This window comes from Nycticebus coucang, chromosome 10 (genome assembly GCF_027406575.1).
Source record: "Nycticebus coucang isolate mNycCou1 chromosome 10, mNycCou1.pri, whole genome shotgun sequence".
In the NCBI taxonomy this organism is placed as follows: domain Eukaryota; kingdom Metazoa; phylum Chordata; class Mammalia; order Primates; family Lorisidae; genus Nycticebus; species Nycticebus coucang.
In genome coordinates, this window is record NC_069789.1 from 57,787,871 (window position 1) to 57,806,801 (window position 18,931).

General features: G+C 43.7%; 2 protein-coding genes and 1 non-coding gene across 6 annotated transcripts in view; 1 reads left to right on the forward strand and 2 right to left on the reverse strand.

The window, feature by feature from the left end:
* The window catches only part of MDM4 (MDM4 regulator of p53), a 59,088-nt gene extending 45,416 nt beyond the window's left edge, over positions 1–13,672 (reverse strand). For 2 of the 4 annotated variants that reach the window (XM_053604250.1, XM_053604249.1), the window contains exon 1: positions 13,539–13,666. The gene's annotated coding sequence lies outside the window, so the exon portion shown is untranslated. Of the gene's footprint in view, positions 1–13,538 lie in introns of all 4 variants that reach the window. The other 2 variants (XM_053604247.1, XM_053604248.1) reach the window with 2 other exon arrangements.
* LOC128595536 (prefoldin subunit 1-like) lies at positions 5,407–6,077 on the reverse strand. The gene has a single exon (XM_053604251.1). It carries the CDS (start codon positions 6,068–6,070, stop codon positions 5,702–5,704), a length of 369 nt encoding a protein of 122 aa, XP_053460226.1. The 5' UTR covers positions 6,071–6,077; the 3' UTR covers positions 5,407–5,701.
* Positions 13,673–18,465: 4,793 nt separating the features above from the next.
* Positions 18,466–18,538, forward strand: TRNAK-UUU (transfer RNA lysine (anticodon UUU)). The gene has a single exon. It is a non-coding gene; the product is annotated as a tRNA-Lys (tRNA).
* Positions 18,539–18,931: the final 393 nt, after the last annotated feature.

Sequence of the window (18,931 nt, forward strand, 5' to 3'; positions counted from 1 at the left end):
CTCAAGCAGCTAAAGTGCCAGCCACATACACCAGAGTTTGCAGATTCGAATACAGCCTGGGCCCACCAAACAACAATGACAACTACAACCAAAAAATAGCCAGGCATTGTGGCTGGCGCCTGTAGTCCCAGCTACTTGGGAGGCTGAGGCAAGAGAACCACTTAAGCCCAGGAGTTGGAGGTTGCTGTGAGCTGTGATGCCACAGCACTCTACCCAGGGCGACAGCTTGAGGCTCTGTCGTTAAAAAAAAAAAAAAAAAAAGAGTTGGGGATTTCTGTGAGCTATGATGCTACCGTGGTACTCTACCAAGGGTGACAAAGTGAGACTGTCTAAAAAAAAACCATGTTTCCAAAATCTAACCCCTTCTAATTCCATTACTACTTACACTAATCCAAGTCACCCATCTCTTCACTGCATTAGCCTCCTCAGAGAGTAAGAGAATACAGAAGTAACAAATTTAGTTTCTCTAGGCGGTGCCTGTGGCTCAAATGAGTAGGGCGCTGGCCCCATATACCAGAGGTGGTGGGTTCAAACCCAGCTCCGGCCAAAAGTGCAAAAAAAAAAAAAAAGAAAGAAAATTTTGTTTCTCCTACATTCTCAAGCAACAATCAACAACACAGAAGATTTCTGCAAACTTTAGTCACCAAGAAGTGGAGGATTTCTCCCCACCAGCAACCAATAAATTCTGCAGCCAATACAATCTGGTTGTCCTATAATTTTACAGAGAAGTAGCATCAGATTCCACATGCTGAAGGCCCAGTAACTTAAGACTGCTGCTCCCCACTTCTGAAAGCAATTACAAGTTTCAGGTTGTTTTACTGTGCTATAAATGGGGGCTCCCCTGTTCCCCTCTTTGAGTTTTAATTTGCTAGAGCAGCTCACATAACTCAGGGAAAACACTTACACGGACCTTCCCTCTCCAGAGGCACCATGCACCAAGAAGCTCTGAGAATTCAGATATCCTATACCAAAGCTCTCCCAGGCCCAACCTTTTAGGCTTTTATGGAGGCTTCATTACATAGGTGCAACTGATTATATCATTAGCCACTGGCAATCAACTTCACCTTCACCACTCTCCCCTCCTCAGAGGTTGGGAGGATGGGGCTTAAATTCCCAACCGTATAATCCTGCCTAGGTCCCCAGTGACCAGCCCCATCCATGTATCAGCTCATTAGCATACAAAAAGACATTTATTACTTTGGAGATGCTAAGGATTTTAGAAGTTGCATGCCAGAAAATGACAGTATAGGCTCGGAGACCATAGCACAGTAGTTACAGCGCCAGCCACATAAACCAAGGTTGGAGGGTTCAGAGCCCAGACCGGGCCAGCTAAAGCAAGGACAACTCCAATAAAAAACAGCCAGGCGGGCGGCGCCTGTGGCTCAAGGAGTAGGGCGCCAGCCCCATGTACTGGAGGTGGCGGGTTCAAAACTGGCCCAGGCCAAAAACTGCAAAAAAAAATAGCTGGGCGTTGTGGTGGGCGCCTGTAGTCCCAGCTACTTGGGAGGCTGAGGCAAGAGAATCACTTTAAGCCCAGGAGTTGGAGGTTGCTGTGAGCTGTGACACTACAGCACTCTACCAAGGGCAACAGAGTGAGACTCTGTCTCTTAAAAAAAAAAAAAAAGAAATGAGAGTATGTGTGTGTGTGATATTCTGTATAATATTCCTGTGAGAAAATTTTCAGTTCTTTCTACATTTTTACTATCATGAATAGTTCTACAAGTTGAGTATCCTTATCTGAAATGTTTGAGACCAGAAACACTGCAGTTTTCAGATTTTTTCAGATTTTGGAATACATCAGAACCTCCACAGTTGACCACCTCCTTATGTTGACCTAATTTTTATAGGCTGGATAATGCACCACATGTTCGTATCAGTATAGAAGGCCTAGTTCCTTATGTTGACCACTTCTGTATGTTGACCAGTTTGTGACCATCCCTTGGGTGGTCGGCTTACAGAGGTTGTACTATACTTGCATTATACTTAGTAGCTGAGCATCCCTCATCTGAAAGTCCAAATCCTCCAATAAGCATTTTCTTTGAGCATTCACGTTGCATCTCAAACAATTGTGGAACACTTCAAATTTCCAATTTGGAATACTCAACCCACATTAACATTCTTGCACATAGCTTAAGCAATCTTTTGCTTGACACTATGGTTTGCATGCCACTTTAAAACTCATGTTGAGCCGGGCATGGTGGCTCAGGCCTATAATCCCGGCACTCTCCAAGGCGGAGGAGAGTGGATTGCATGAGCTCAGGAGTTGGAGACCAGCCTGAGCAAGAGCGACACTCAGTCTCCAAAAATAGCCAGGCCTGGGTCGCGCCTGTGGCTCAGTGAGTAGGGCGACAGCCCCATATGCCAAGGGTGGTGGGTTCAAACCCAGCCCCAGCCAAACTGCAACAAAAAAAAAATAGCCGGGCGGCGCCTGTGGCTCAGTCCGTAAGGCGCCAGCCCCATATACCGAGGGTGGCGGGTTCAAACCCAGCCCCGGCCGAACTGCAACCAAAAAATAGCTGGGTGTTATGGCAGGCGCCTGTAGTCCCAGCTACTCGGGAGGCTGAGGCAAGAGAATCGCTTAAGCCCAGGAGTTGGAGGTTGCTGTGAGCTGTGTGAGGCCACGGCACTCTACCCAAGGTCCATAAAGTGAGACTCTGTCTCTACAAAAAAAAAAAAAATAGCCGGGCGTTGTGGCGGGCGCCTGTAGTCCCAGCTGCTCAGGAGGCTGAGGCAAGAGAATCGTGTAAGCCCAAGAGTTAGAGGTTGCTGTGAGCCGTGTGACGCCACAGTGCTCTACCCGAGGGTGGTACAGTGAGACTCTGTCTCTACAAAAATAAAAAAATAAAAATAATAATAATAATAATAAAAATAGCCAGGCCTGAGTGGCGCCTGTGGCTCAGTGAGTAGGGCGCCTGCCCCATATACCGAGTGTGATGGGTTCAAACCCAGCCCCGGCTGAACTGCAACCAAAAAATAGCCAGGCGTGTGGCAGGCACCTATAATCCCAGCTGCTCGGGAAGCTGAGGCAGGAGAATCGTGGAAGCCCAAGAGCTAGAGGTTGCTGTGAGTCCTGTGATCATGGCACTCTACTGAAGGCGGTAAAGTGAGACTCTGTCTCTATAAAAAAAAAAAAAAGAAAGAAAATAGCCAGGCCTTGTGGAGGTGAGGCAAAAGGATCGCCTGGGCCCAAGAGTTTGAGGTTCCTGTGAGCTATGACACCACAGCACTCTACCCAAGGCAATAAAGTGAGACTGTCTCAAAAAAAAAAAAAAAAAGAGTAACTGTGCTTTCTTTGTGGGAAGATTTTTAATGGTTGCTTCAATTTCTCTAATGTTTTTTAATTGAAATTGAGTAAAACTAATTCTCTAATAGATGTTAAGATTTTTACTTCTAAAAAAAAAAAAAAAGTTAAAAGGCTGCGCCTGTGGCTCAGTGAGTAGGGCGCCAGCCCCATATGCCGAGGGTGGTGGGTTCGAACCCAGCCCCGGCCACACTGCAACCAAAAAATAGCCAGGCGTTGTGGTGGGCGCCTGTAGTCCCAGCTACTTGGGAGGCTGAGGCAGGAGAATCACGTAAGCCCAAGAGTTAGAGGTTGCTGTGAGCGGTGTGACGTTATGGCACTCTACCCGAGGGCGGTACAGTGAGACTCTGTCTCTACAAAAAAAAAAGATTTTTACTTCTTCCATTTTGTCTAATTTTTTTTAAATGCTGGTAAACAGTTGACATTATTCGCTTTTAATCTCTTTGTGTTCGGATGCACCTTTTCATTCAAGATAGTTTATCATGTTAGTATCTTCTTTCTTCTCTTGACCAATCTTGTTAGAGGTTCTCTACTCCCCCATCCCACACATAAACAGCTTTGATCTTCTCTATTCTTTTTCTTTTTAAAAATTAGTCACTCTTGGTGGCAACCGTTGCTCAGGGGGTAGGGCACCAGCCACATACACCAGGGCTGAGGGGCTTGAACCTGGCCTGCACCAGCTAAAACAATGACAACTGTAACAATAACAACAACAACAACAACAAACAGCTGGGTGCTGTGGTGGGTGCCTGTAGTCCCAGTTACTTAGGAGGCTGAAGCAAGAGAATCGCTTAAGCTCGAGAGTTTGAGGTTGCTGTGAGCTGTTACGCCACAGCACTCTACCCAAGGCAACAGCTTGAGATTCTGTCTCAAAAGAAAAAAAAAAAAAAAATGGCTTGGTGCCTGTAGCTCAAGTGGCTAAGGCACCAGTCACATACACCAAAGCTGGCAGGTTCAAATCCTGCCCTGGCTTGCCAAACAACAATGACAACTGCAACAAAAAAAAAATAAAAATAGCCGGGCATTGTGGGCGCCTATAGTCCCAGCTACTTGGGAGGTTGAGACAAGGGAATCACTTAAGCCCAAGAGTTGGAGGTTGCTGTGAGCTGTGATGCCATAGCTCTCTACCCAGGGTGACAGCTTGAGGTTCTGTCTCAAAAAATAATAATAATAATAAATAAAAAGAATTAATCACTCTTATTTGTATCACATCTTCCTTTTTCACATTTACTCTGACCATTTACTGATTTGTTAAATTATACACTTAGCCTATTCCTTTTATAACCTAAATATTTATGGCTACGAGTTCCTTTCCTCTTCCACTCAAACTATTTTTGATTCACCCCACAAGTTTTGATACATTAAATTTCCATTTTTATTTTTTTTTTATTTTTTTTTTTGTAGAGACAGAGTCTCACTTTATGGCCCTCGGTAGAGTGCCATGGCATCACACAGCTCACAGCAACCTCCAACTCCTGGGCTTAAGCGATTCTCTTGCCTCAGCCTCCCGAGTAGCTGGGACTACAGGCGCCCGCCACAACGCCCGGCTATTTTTTTTTTTTTTTGAGTTTTGAATATTTATTTTCCTTGTTTTTACATAATTTGCAAATTTACATAATCTTTGATAATGGCTATGTTTAAACAACTGGCTTGCAACAAAATCCCTTAAAATTGGATAATCAGCTCTCCTAAGCTGGGATAAGTCAGCTCAGCACATCATTCACTGTCCCTGAGCCTCTAGGACGCCTCAGGATTATAGAGTCCATCTTACAATGTTGGCCAAAAGGAGAGAACTTTCCTTTGGAATGTTTAGAAAGAAGCAGGGAAAAGAATCTTTAGGCAGAAGGTACTAGAGGGACTGTTACTCTGTTCACTTACATTCAGCTGTGAACTTAAACTTGCTTTCTTCCTCATCTGTATACCACAAATACATAGAGGCCCATAAGCTGAGGGTTTAGTTAAAGATACAGGGAGAGAAAAAAGGACAAGATCACACTCCCCAAGGAAGGAAAGACTCCAATGCAGAGGGAGCAGGAGCAGGAGCTGAGGTGGCGATAGCCACTGCCTCTCATTCTGTCATTGTTCCTCAGCTTAAGAAAAGCATATTAGCAGAATGGGACAGAGGCCTTTTATTGGTCTGATCAGTGTGCATGGTGGTAAGTTCAGGGAGAGCTTCCCTCTCTGTCCTGGCTCCCCCCCTTCCCTCTCCTAAGAGTTTGTGACTCATCCTAGAAGAGAAGAGTGCCTAGGCAGGGTGGCAGGCAGAGCCAGGGCGAAAATTACAGCATTAGGATCTGAAAGGGGCTCAGGATGATGTAGAAAATGTGAGGTTGCTAGGCCATCCAGATAAAATGTCCATCAGAGCAGGGGTCAGGAGGAAGAGCTTCCCCTGGAGGCTCCCTACTGGGCCCTTCGTGCCATCAGCATCTCTCGGATGTTGTCCTCAGCTTCCTTAATGCTTCGCTCCAGGTAGGATTTTTTCTGCTCTAGTTCTTTAATTTTTTCTTCTGCTATTCTCTGTTTCTCTAACAGCTGATTGTGAATTACCTCCTTGGATTGAAGAATAAACATTCTTCCTACACCTTCATACATGTTAGTTTCATCTACCAAAGTCATAATCTCTGTATCTGTAAGATGTGCATGCTTTTTTGTTCTGTTCAGCTGTTCAATCTGTATGTCTGCAAGCTTCACCTTCTGTTGAGTGTCAATAACCCTAGCTTGAAGCTCTGTGAAGGCCTTTTTCAACTCCAAATCCACGGGGGCCGCCATCTTGATGCACCTTCCCGGCTATTTTTTGGTTGCAGTTCAGCTGGGGTGGGGTTTGAACCCACCACCCTCAGTATATGGGGCCAGTGCCTTACCAACTGAGCCACTGGCGCTGCCCTAAATTTCCATTTTTAAAAAACTTTACATATCCTTGCTAATTTGTCAGCTTAACCTACAGATAAGAGAAAGGCCATGAAATTTCCAAATATTATGGTGGAATTGTCCACTTTATCCCAAAGTTCTACTAATTTTGCTTCACCTATTTTAAAGGTTTTAAATCACAGACAAATATGCTTTAACTTGTATCTTCTTTGATCAACTGTCACCACATAGTGATTCTTTCCACCCCAAGCTAGACATTATATCTTGAAGTATGTTTTACCTTCTGTTAGCATAATTATAACAGCTTTCTTCTGATTAGCATTTCCAGGTATCTTTTCCCAACCTTTTACTCTCAGCTCTCTATTCTATTTTTTCCATATCCTTAGAAACTTTTGGTATGTCCCTTGTAAAAAGCTTATACCTGAGCTTTGGGTTTTTTTAATCTGATTTTTCTTTTCTTTTTTTCGTGTAGAGACAGTCTCACTTTATCACCCTTGGTAGAGTGCCATGGCATCACACAGCTCACAGCAACCTCCAACTCCTGGGCTTAGGTGATTCTCTTGCCTCAGCCTCCCAAGTAGCTGAGACTACAGGCACCCGCCACAACGCCCAGCTATTTTTTTGTTGCAGTTTGGCCGGCGTGGGGTTTGAACCCACCACTCTCAGTATATGGGGCCGGCGCCCTACCCACTGAGCCACAGGCTCTGCCCTTTTAATCTGATTTTTCCTTTTTTTTATCCTTAAACTGATGAGTTCTATATAGTTATCATAATTGATATATACAGATGTTTCTACCATCTTATAATTTAGCATTCCAGTTTGTGCCTACTCTTTCTATGCTGTTAACGTCACTACCTTTTTAAAAGATTGTATCTAGGTTGGGTGCAAAGGCTCATGCCTGTAATCCTAGCAGTCTGGGAGGCCAAGACGGGTGGATTGCTTGAGCTCAAGACTAGCTTGAACAAAAGCAAGACCCTGTCTCTACTAAAAGTAGAAAAAAACTGAGACAAGAGGATCACTTCAGCCCAAGAAATGGAGGTTGCTGTGAACTATGATGCAATGGCACTCTACCCAAGGCAACAGCTTGAGGCTGTCTCAAAAACAAAAACAAAAAAACTGTATCTGTCTTCCTGATAGGAAGAACTGTGGCACTATCATCTGGACTTAAAATTCTGGGATAGGCTGGGCACAGTGGCTCATGCCTATAATCCTAGCACTCTGGGAGGCGAATGCAGATGGGTTGCCTGAGCTCTCAAGTTCAAGACCAGCTTCAGACTCTAGTCTAAAAAAAAAAAAAATTCTGGGATATCTATCTATTCTGGGATAGATAACATATTTTGTTTTCTTTTTCTGCCTTAGCCTATATTTTAAGACGATAAGCAATAGCAAAAAATCTCATCACCTTTACTTCATACATCTCTTATAACAGTTCCTAGAGTTGAATCTCAGTACTTTATACATTTACCGTCTTAAATGTAGGTCTTTGTGTAGTGAAGCTTCCAAGAACCCCCTATGCCTGAGAATATCTTTATCATTCCCTCCTATATAAACAAATGTGGTTGGTTTTAAAACTCAGAGCCCTCAATACTCAGGAAATACTCTTGTCTTCTTGCATTTAGTGATGGCTGTTAAGAACTGAAGTCAAGGCTCAGAGCCTATAGCTCAGCGGCTAGGGCACCAGCCATGTACACCAGAGCTGGCGGGTTTGAACCCAGCCCAGGACTGCCAAACAACAACTACAACAAAAAAACAGCCGGGTGTTGTTGTGGGCGCCTGTAGTCCCAGCTACTCAGGAGGCTAAGGCAAGAATATCGCCTAAGCCCAAGAGTTTGAGGTTGCTGTGAGCTGTGATGCTACAGCACTCTACTGAGGGTGACATAGTGAGACTCTGTCTACAAAAAAAAAAAAAAAAAATGAAGTCAATTCAATTTTGCTTCTTTGTATGTAGTATTTTCTGAGGTGCCGCTAATGTATCTAAGATTAAGTTTTCTTGGGCGGCGCCTGTGGCTCAGTCGGTAAGGCGCCGGCCCCATATACCGAGGGTCGCGGGTTCAAACCCGGCCCCGGCCAAACTGCAACCAAAAAATAGCCGGGCGTTGTGGCGGGCGCCTGTAGTCCCAGCTACTCGGGAGGCTGAGGCAAGAGAATCGCTTAAGCCCAGGAGCTGGAGGTTGCTGTGAGCTGTGTGAGGCCACGGCACTCTACCGAGGGCCATAAAGTGAGACTCTGTCTCTACAAAAAAAAAAAAGTTTTCTTTAAGTCTAATCTTCACCACTCCAAGGTACAATCTCAGATCTTTCACCATTTTGGATTTTTATTTATTTATTTATTTTGGTAGAGACAGAGTCTCACTTTACGGCCCTCGGTAAGGTGCCGTGGCATCATAGCTCTTTTTATTTATTTATTTTTATTATTTTTCTTTTTTTTGGTAGAGACAGTCTCACTTTACCGCCCTCGATAGAGTGCCGTGGCATCACAGCTCACAGCAACCTCCAACTCCTGGACTTAGGTGATTCTCTTGCCTCAGCCTCCCGAGTAGCTGGGACTACAGGCGCCCACTACAACGCCCAGCTATTTTTTGTTGTTGTTGTTGTTGCAGTTCGCCGGAGCCAGGTTTGAACCTGCCACCCTTGGTATATGGGGCCAGCGCCCTACTCACTCAGCCACAGGCACCGCCCACCATTTTGAATTTTGAAGGAGAAAATTATTTTATTATTTCAAGCACTTTCCTCGTTTTTATTTCTCGAAGACATCTATCACTCAGATGTGAGTACCTCTATATATATTCTCCTTATCTCTTAGCTTTTCTTATATTTTCTTTTCCTTTGTTCTGGGAAATTTTTTTGATTTAAAGTTCTAATTCATTCCTTAATTTATCCATTCTGTTATTTGTTTTACCTATGACATTCTTTATTTCAACCATTTATTTTTCATACGTCATATATCTGTTTGGTGGTCCTAATACTTATTCTTACTTCAAATTGGTAATCTCTTTTCTTTCTTTTAGAATGATTATTAGTGTAACTTTAAACTCTTGATCCATCTGTCCTAATATTTGTTCCAATAAAGCCTATATATTGTTTTCTCTTAAAATACTGTACTTTTCTTTTTTTTTTTGTAGAGACAGAGTTTCACTTTATTGCCCTCGGTAGAGTGCCGTGGCGTCACACAGCTCACAGCAACCTCCAACTCCTGGGCTTAGGCGATTCTTCTGCCTCAGCCTCCCGAGTAGCTGGGACTACAGGCGCCCGCCACAACGCCCGGCTATTTTTTTGCTGCAGTTTGGCCGGGGCTGGGTTTGAACCCTCCACCCTCGGTATATGGGGCCGGCGCCCTGCTCACTGAGCCACAGGCGCCGCCCAAAATACTGTACTTTTCAATTGTCTTTGTTATTTTAGCCCATAAAAGCTGTCAGCTACTCTGACAAGCAAAATATGTATATGGGGAAAATCCAGACTCCAGTTCAAATCAGCCCCATTAAGTTGGAGAAGGTAAGAAATGAACACTAAAGTAGAAAGCCCCAAGCACTGGAAAACCAGGCATTATCTACCCCGTACAACCACTACTTAGATTAGGGCTTTACCCTTTGTTCCCAGAGAGAAGCAGCATATGATAGGGATTTGGTAAGACCTAAGGATTAACAGGGTAAGGAACAAAGAAGTGAATACCTCAAGTCACCACCTATTTTTTTCTTTCAACTCCTCACAAATACAGGCTTCTGAAATGCCTGGCTCACTGGGCGGCGCCTGTGGCTCAGTCAGTAAGGCGCCAGCCCCGTATACCGAGGGTGGAGGGTTCAAACCCGGCCCCGGCCAAACTGCAACCAAAAAATAGCTGGGCGTTGTGGCGGGCGCCTGTGGTCCCAGCTACTCGGGAGGCTGAGGCAAGAGAATCGCCTAAGCCCAGGAGTTGGAGGTTGCTGTGAGCTGTGTGAGGCCACAGCACTCTACTGAGGGCCATAAAGTGAGACTCTGTCTCTACAAAAAAATAAATAAATAAAATAAAAAAGAAATGCCTGGCTCACTCTTAGGGAAAGCTGGACTAGGACTATCAGAAGGATTTTCTTTTTAAGTCCTACAGTCTCAAGCCCTACTCAATAGCTTGCTACTGCTTTAAAGATAAACACATGGTTTATCCCTCAGCATATTTCCAGTCTTATCTTACCCTGTTCTTCCCCTTGCTCCTGTGCTTTCTGCTTCAGAGCCTTTGCACACATTGTTCCTTCATTTGGAGCACTGAGAGTTCTGTGTAAGACTGATTCATTCCAAACCTTCAAGTCTCAGGTTAAATGTCACCTCCTCAATTGTCATCAAGATGCTAAAACCATTTAAGTCAAAGTCAGGGGTAGGATAAATGCATGAAGCAGGCTGACCAGTTGACTTCCCCAACCCTGTCACTGAGGTTCATATATCATGTAGTACTCGATGCAAAACAACAGGAAGCAACTAGCACCACTTATTACGTATTCTTAAATTTCTGGGGGAAAATGGAGGGTGAAGAAATAAGTAAACAGGCTTGGCACCTGTAGTTCAGTGGCTAGGGCACCAGCCACATACACCGGAACTGGCAGGTTGGAATCCAGCCCAGGCCAACTACAACCAAAAAATAGCCAGGCGTTGTGGCGGGCGCCTGTAGTCCCAGATACTTGGAAGGCTGAGGCAAAAGAATGGCTTCAGCCCAAGAGTTTGAGGTTGCTGTGAGCTGTGAATGCCATCGCACTCTACTGAGGGCGACCTAGTGAGGCTCTGTCTCAAAAAAAAAAAAGAAAGAAAGAAAAGAAAAAAGTAAACAATACTAAAAGGCAACTAGCCAAATCCACAATGTTGGAAACTCTACAGGACCTGGGGTAGAGCAGAGGTCTGAAGTGAGGGTACTGTTATAGAGACTTCAAAAATCAACCAGATACCACAGTCTGCCACCAGTCCTATCTACTCCAGGCCAGGGAAGTTGGTGGGGTTTGGGGAGGACATGGAAAGGAATAACCTCAGTCCAAGATTTCCAGGCTGCAATGTGCTATGATAGCACCTCTGAACAGCCACTGCACTCTAGCCTGGGCAGTGCAGCCAGGCTTCATCTCCTAAAAAAGAAAAGAGTTGGCTGGGGGCAGTTGTTACCAGACAAAGAGGGTCTGGCCACCTGTCACTGTCAGCCAATATGCAGAGAAACTTTATTTGTCTCCAGGATTCTGGAGAACAGTGAGAGTAACCTCTTCAAGGCTGTTCTATTCTTCCATTTGCAAAATTAGTTTTATACATAAAAATTCAAAGCAAAGACCATAACAACTTCTATTCCAAATAATAATCAGCATAACTTAGTGACCTATTACACATTCCAATTCAAAGGTTAATCTCCTAAATAAAGCCACCTAAACTACTCAGGATAGGCATCTCTAGGGTGGGAGCTAAATTTACAAAAAACAGTGTCTCCTGGGAGACAGGAAGTGAAGGTCAGGCAGGACCTAAACTGACCACTAGCTGTGTCAGGTCTGCCTGACTCCATCTTATTCTCACCACATGTGCTTTCACAGTGGCTGGTGCCAGTAATCCTAAGCACTCTGGGAAGTCAAGGCAGGTGGACTGTCTGAGCTCAGGAATTCCAGACCAGCCTGGAAGAGACCCCATCTCTACCAAAAATATAAAAACTAGATGAGGGCTCAGCGCCTGTAGGTCAGTGGCTAGGGCACCAACCACATACACTGGAGCTGGCAGGTTTGAAGCCAGCCTGGGCCTGCCAAACAACAATGATAACTATAACAACAACAAAAAAAATAATAATAATAATAAAAAAGCAGGGCCTTATGGCAGCACCTATAGTCCCAGCTAATTGGGACGCTGAGGCAAGAGTCGGTTAAGCCCAAGAGTTGGAGGTTGCTGTGAGCTATGATGCCTCCGCACTACTGAGGGCAACATAATGAGACTCTGTCTCAAAAAAAATAAATAAAATTAAAAAAAAAATAAAAATAGAAAAACTAGATCAGGTGCGGTAGCTCATGCTATTATCCTAGCACGAGGGGAGACTGAGGCAGGAACATCCCTTGAGCTCAGCAGTTCCTGACCAGCCTGACCACAAGGGTGAGACCCTGTCTCTACTAAAAAAAAAAAAAAAAAAAAAAAAACAGAAAAATTAGCCAGGCATGGTGGAACAGGATAACAGAGTGAGACTCTAGTCTCAAAAGAAAATAAAAGTTCATTCCCTGGCATCTCCACCAAAAATAAAAACAAAAGAAGAAAGAAAAGAAAAATAGAAAAACTAGCCAAGCATGGTGGTGCACCCCCTATCTGAGCTCCTCAGCAGGCTGAAGCAAAAGGATCGCTGGAGCCCTGGGGTTTGAGGTTGCTGTGAGCCAAGATGACACCAAGGCTTTGTCTAAAAAAATAAAAGAGAAGAAAAGACATTAACGTATGAGGAAGGAGGAAACTAAACATAAACCGAGATACCCCAGAGCTTGGAGGAGCTTCCTAACACAGATCCTTCCCGATGAAAGAACAAAACAGCAATTTCGCCAGGTGTCGCTTTAAAACACTGGTTTTCAAAGGTTAGGCAGTACAGAAATCTTTAGGAAGTGTGCTGAGTGAAATATTTATTTCCCTGAGCTCCATCCCGAAATGTTGTTTCAAGAAGCCAAGTGTGGCCCCCAAATGAGCATTTTTTTTTCTTGAGACGAAGTCTCAACTTTGTCGCGCTGAGTAGAGCGCCATGGCATCTCGGCTCACAGCAACCTCAAACTCGGGCTTGAGCCATCCTCTTGCCTCAGCCTCCTGAGTAGCTGGGACTACAGGCGCCTGGCACAATGTCCGGCTATTTTTTTTTTTTTTCCAGTTTTTGCTAGAGACAGGGTCTCGCTCTGGTTCAGGCTGGTCTCGAATTCGCGAGCTCTAGCGACCCTCTCAAGGTGCTCGGATTACAGGCATGAGGCACCTCGCGCGGCCACAATGAGCACTTTTCAAACGCACGCAAGCGCCTCGGAGAACAGACGAACCGCTAGCCTAAAAATTACACTCTTAAAATCTTAAAACATGCCCGCATCCCTCCCTCCTTTCCCTTTCTCCGAGCTACTTCGGTATTCCCACGTCAATCCGACTACTTCGATTTCAGGTTGGTCACCCGTTGGCCAAAACTACATCACGTCACTACACCTCCACTTTTATCCTCCGCAGGCCCTCATCTTACAACCCTTCCCCCACCAGCGCTCCTTCCGCCTGGCGCGACCCTCCCAACACCCACACACCACGCCTCAAGCTCCTCCCGCCTGCTCCCGCCTGCTCCCTCCGCTCCGAGGCCAGCGGAATGGGCGCCGCCGCTGCCTCCTCCTATCCGCTACTCGCTCCCGGCCTCCCAGCACCCCGCAGACGCAACCTGAGAGCCACACCTTACGGCCGCTCCATGAGTCGCTCCCCAGCAGAGCCCGGCCAGGGGTAAAAGGGGTAGGCAGCAACAGGCCCTAAGGCCTCAGCAGCATTTTGAAATGGCGAGCAATGAAGTCGCAACTTCCGGCCTTCCCCAAGCCCCCTCACACGAGAGCTTCCGACGAGGCTTCCGGAACCATAGATGCAGTGATCAAGAGAGCTAGAGAGTTAGGAAGGCAGCGCTTTCTCTACCATAGAGTAGTTCCTAGTGCGGCGAGAGAGTCGCGGGGGCCTGGACGACTGAAAGACTATTTGGGGAACTAGCTAGGTTCTGATATTTACACAGACAGTATTTACAGACGTTCAACAGGTTTAAATCGTGTAGTGATAGTTAATTCATTTTTTCTGCTGTAATGTATGGCCATATGTTGAATTGTATACATATATAATGAATTGTGTAGGAATTATGTTAGTTTTCTAGGGTTGCCAACAAAATATCACTGAGTGGCTCAAACTGAAGAAATTTAGGTTCTCATAATTTTGGAGGCTAGAATATCAAGATTAAGGTGATAAGAGATCACAAAACAGAAGAGAGAAAACTGAAATTATGATCAGAAGTGGCCTTCACTTCTAAGGGGGGCAGAGGGGACTGCACTTTCTCAGCCACTCCCCAGTATGCGTCCTCGCTCCCAAGGGGTGACCCAGAGGGGAAACAGAGCATCCCAGTGTTGTTGCTAATTGGAAGAGCTAAGACTGGTATATACACGAATAATTTAAGAAATGCAATGAATGCTAAAAGAGAGGTGTAAAGAACAGTGCCATGGAGCTTACCTGAATCTCACAACTAGGTCATCTGATCTATTCTCTCCCAATATAGAAGGGTTTCAATAGACATCTCAAGCTGGCTATCTTTAACCTCTGCTGGTGCCAAATGCTTTACCTCCCCCAGATACCTCGTTTCATTTATTTCAGGTGATTTTAACTGTTAGAGGATTTTCTGGGCTGAAATATATCGCCTTGCAATTTCTATTGATTTTAGTTTTGCACTTTGGAGGACAGAATAAGGCTTTGGCATTTTTATTAAAGCTTTTTACTTATTTGAAGACAATCCAATTCTTATATCTATCCCTCATTTTTCTGCAGTATAGATACCCCCTCGAGTCTTCAACTATTTATTTGACACAGCTTCAAGCCCCCTTGCAATTCCAGTCACCATCTTCTGAACAAGCACCCATCCTTTTGCATGGATCTGTATCCAGAACTAGATACAGATCCAGGCAAAAGAAAATAGAGCAATATGGGCAGTGCCTGTGGCTCAGTGAGCAGGGCGCTGGCCCCATATGCCGAGGGTGGCGGGTTCAAGCCCAGCCCTGGCCAAACTGCAACAAAAAAATAGCCGGGTGTTGTGGCGGTCACCTGTAGTCCCAGCTACTCGGGAGGCTGAGGCAGGAGAATTGCCTAAGCCCAGGAGTTGGAGGTTGCTGTGAGCTGTGTGATGCCACAGCACTCTACGGAGGGCAATAAAGTGAAACTCTGTCTCTACAAAAAAGAAAAAAAAGAAAATAGAGCAATAAATGAATGACCTTTCTTAATTTGTACATTACCCCTTACTCTACTTCTAGAATAACCTCTTCCATAGTTAGGAGATGCAGAGTTTTATACAGAAACTGAATAATTGATTTCCTTTTCATTGTTGTTCACAGAGAGCTTGAATTCAGCAACAAACCCTCTCAAAAAAAATAGTTGAAGGGAGAACTTTTTTTTTTTTTTTTAAACAAAGTCTCACTCTAATGCCCAAACTGTTTGGGGCTTTTTTTGGGTGTTTGGTGTTTGTTTTTGTTTTTGTTTGGAGATGAGGTCTCTCTCTAATTCCCAGTCTGCAGTGCAGTGACATGATCATAGCTCACTGCAGCCTTGAACTCCAGGGCTCAAGAGATCCTTCTCTTCAGGCGATCATAGCTCACTGCAGCCTTGAACTCCAGGGCTCAAGAGATCCTTCTCTTCAGGCTAATTTTTTCTATTTTCATGAAGAGAAAAGGGGATCCTGCTGTGCTGCCCAGAGCTGATTTCAAGTGATCTTCCCATCTTGGCCTTATAAAGTGCTGGGATTCCAGGCATGAGGCATGTGGCACTGCTCTTGGCCTGAAGAGGGAGGGGGGGAACTTTTAAGGTGAATTACTGTCAACTATTTCCCCTTTACCTTTGGGGATTTGATTTTTTAATTTATTTATTTTTGTAGAGACAGAGTCTCACTTTATGGCCCTCGATAGAGTGCCATGGCCTCACACAGCTCACAGCAACCTCCAACTCCTGGGGCTCAAGAGATTCTCTTGCCTCAGCCTCCCGAGTAGCTGGGACTACAGGCGCCCGCCACAACGCCAGCTATTTTTTGGTTGCAGTTCAGCTGGGGCCGGGTTTGAACCCGCCACCCTCGGTATATGGGGCCGGCGCCTTACCAACCGAGCCACAGGCGCCGCCCTGATTTTTTAATTAAAAAAAAATTTTTTTTTCCAGTTTTTGGCTGGGGCCAGGTTTGAACCAACCACCTCCTGTATGTGGGGCCGCTACCCTACTCCTTTGAGTCACAGGCGCCGCCCATTAATTTTAAAATTTTCTAAACAGAAATTTGTTTTGTATCTTCTGAGAAGTTTCTGGTTAGTTTAGATCCCTTTCTTATATCTGCTGGAGTCTTGGAATTATGATATGCACATGCAATTCAGTGTAAGGGTAACAAATATTTGTTGAACACCTACTGTGTAACAAGCATCAGCCTAGAGGGTTCCAAAACAAGTATGGTCTGGAATCTGTCTAGTAAAGGAGTCAGACTGTCCAGGTGAAGAGAATGTGGTGAGCACAGTGATAGATGAGCTTCAGTAACCACCCTGGAGGGTCAACGGAGATTAGCCCTTTCAATTTTGTAAAATATTGATCATCATATTTAATTTGTCTCCACTTAAAACCTTGATAAATCTGTTGATTAGGTGATAGTAAAGAATAGAGCTTTGCCCATCATGGTTCACACTGATTTGTGATTAATGTTCATCTTCCAGGGTTGCTTTAAAAACCACCAGTTGTTAACCACTGTGATAAAAATGTGTCAAATGGTTTATGAAGTGAGTGTATGATGCCCCATAATCATATCATTGTATACAGTTATGATTTAATAAAAATAAATAAATAAAAATAATAATAAATAAAAACCACCAGTTATCTCCCCAATGTTAACATCTGGCAACATTTCTCCATCTTTTCCTAATGATTTTATAAGACTTATCAAATGACTCACTATAATAAAAAAAAACTTATAGTCTTTCCCTTTTCTACCAGTCAAGTAACCTTACCAAAGAAAGAAAATTAAATGAGCTCAGAAACTCATAACTGACTTTTAGTGATCATCTCTTCCTTCTTTAAGACATGTTCATTAGGTTTCCAAAACTTATTGGAGCAAAAAAAACCTATGTTCAAAAACCATTGATTTAATAAAGTGACAGGAAACCTAGCTTCTTGTCTAGCTATTTCTAGAAACAGAGAAAGTTACACAGTTCTGCGGGTCTTCAATTTCCTAATATATAAAATAAAATGGCTGAAATAGGTGATTTGTTATGGCCCCTTGTAGCTTTTAAAAAATTAAAAGTCAGTATTATTGGTCTACAGTCTTTCCAAAAAAGAAATAATAAACTCCTTTATACACACAAAAAGGTATAAAGAGGAATATAGTTTCCTTTCTCCCAGAACTCTTTCTAAGGAACAACACTTTACATGTACAAAGCAGTTTTCTGTTGTCACTTTTTCTATGGCATCTCCCTCCTTGAACCCTATAAGTGTTCAAACAGCACTCCTAACTTCAGAACTCAGGCTTTGTAGAAGCATTTATCCTTTCCCTTTTTCAATATACATTGTATGTACCCTTTTCTCAAAAAACAAAACCATTGACTTGAAATATATTCTAACTTGACAATATTTTGCAATTTTTCTCAAGTCCTACTCTTCATCAAATAATTACTAATGACCAAATAACATTACATATTAAGGCTTTATCATAATTGATATAGCCATTATATTGTTTACGATTAAAATGCCATGAAGACCTCTCCTGTAGTCAGATCTTCTTGTACATCTCTGATTATTTCTTTACAGATTCATGAAAGTAGAATTGCTGGACCACAGTAATAACTCTGAAAGTAGTTGAGGATAGAATGAAAGGAAAGCAACATCAGCTAACAGAGACCCTTTGGGGTCTCTTTCGGAAAGCTCTACTCTGGGCAGTTTTCAAGGTTTGCTCCATAGCAGAGGACAGTGTTTAAATTATGGATGGCTGCAGGAGAGAAGAGCTTCCAATGCCAAGATCACTACACTATCCCGACTACCAGGTTCGGCTTTCCTGTCTCTCGGCTTAGTAAGTTCTGCCCTCAAGGTTCCTGCTGGTGATCTTCTCCGGCCACTTAAAAATTTACTTAGTAGCCCTTCAGGGACCTACTGGGCAATCTCACTTTCATTCCTTTTTCTCACTTTATACTACACAACTCAACCCAATAGCCTCAGAAGAGCATATTTTATATTCTGTCTTAGACAGACTTCATTTTTTTCTGTTGTCGGGTAGGTTTCAGTACTGACAGTCACTCTGTTGTCGATCGTAAAATAGACCTAATATCGCTACAGCGCTTCTAAAGTGATACCTCCTAGTTCCCTTTATCTTGAACCTATTAGGTTACCAACCAGAAAAATCCTACCTAATGATGGTTACTAGGCAAGTAAATATCTCGCAATTCTGCACCAGCTGGTAATACTGGTGAAAATTGCAGAATTGGGGCTTTCTGATTTTCTTTTTTGCATGAAATCAGGAAGTTCCTTGCATTTACAGCAGTTTCACAAAATACGGCGCAAGACGCGAGTATATAGGCGTTCCCATTCTTATGTGAGGTATTACAGCACAGCCTCCTTCCTTCGGGAGCCCGGATAGCTCAGTCGGTAGAGCATCAGACTTTTAATCTGAGGGTCCAGGGTTCAAGTCCCTGTTCGGGCGTTTCCTGTTTACCTTTTAACTAAAAATTGTATGTTATTTATGTTGTGCGATATATTGTTCTAAAATAGGTATATGTTGTGGAAGGGCTAAATCAGACTAATTAGTGAATGCATAACTCGTTTTTTTCGCAATTGAGAACACGATGTGCTTCATTTTTACTTTCTTTTTTCCCCTTTATTATTAGCAAACTGAAGAACGAATTCCTTCTCGCTGTGAAACCGTGCAAAACCTGGATAATTTTACATAGTCACTTCCTTATGTTCTCAGTGAGAACATACTTATCTGGCGTATTCTGAAATCAATGAAAAATTAATTGAATTCGATTTAAAATGCAAGTTTTTATTCCTCAGCGTTCAGATTTCGGTGTGATACAGTATAAGAGGCAAAAATGTC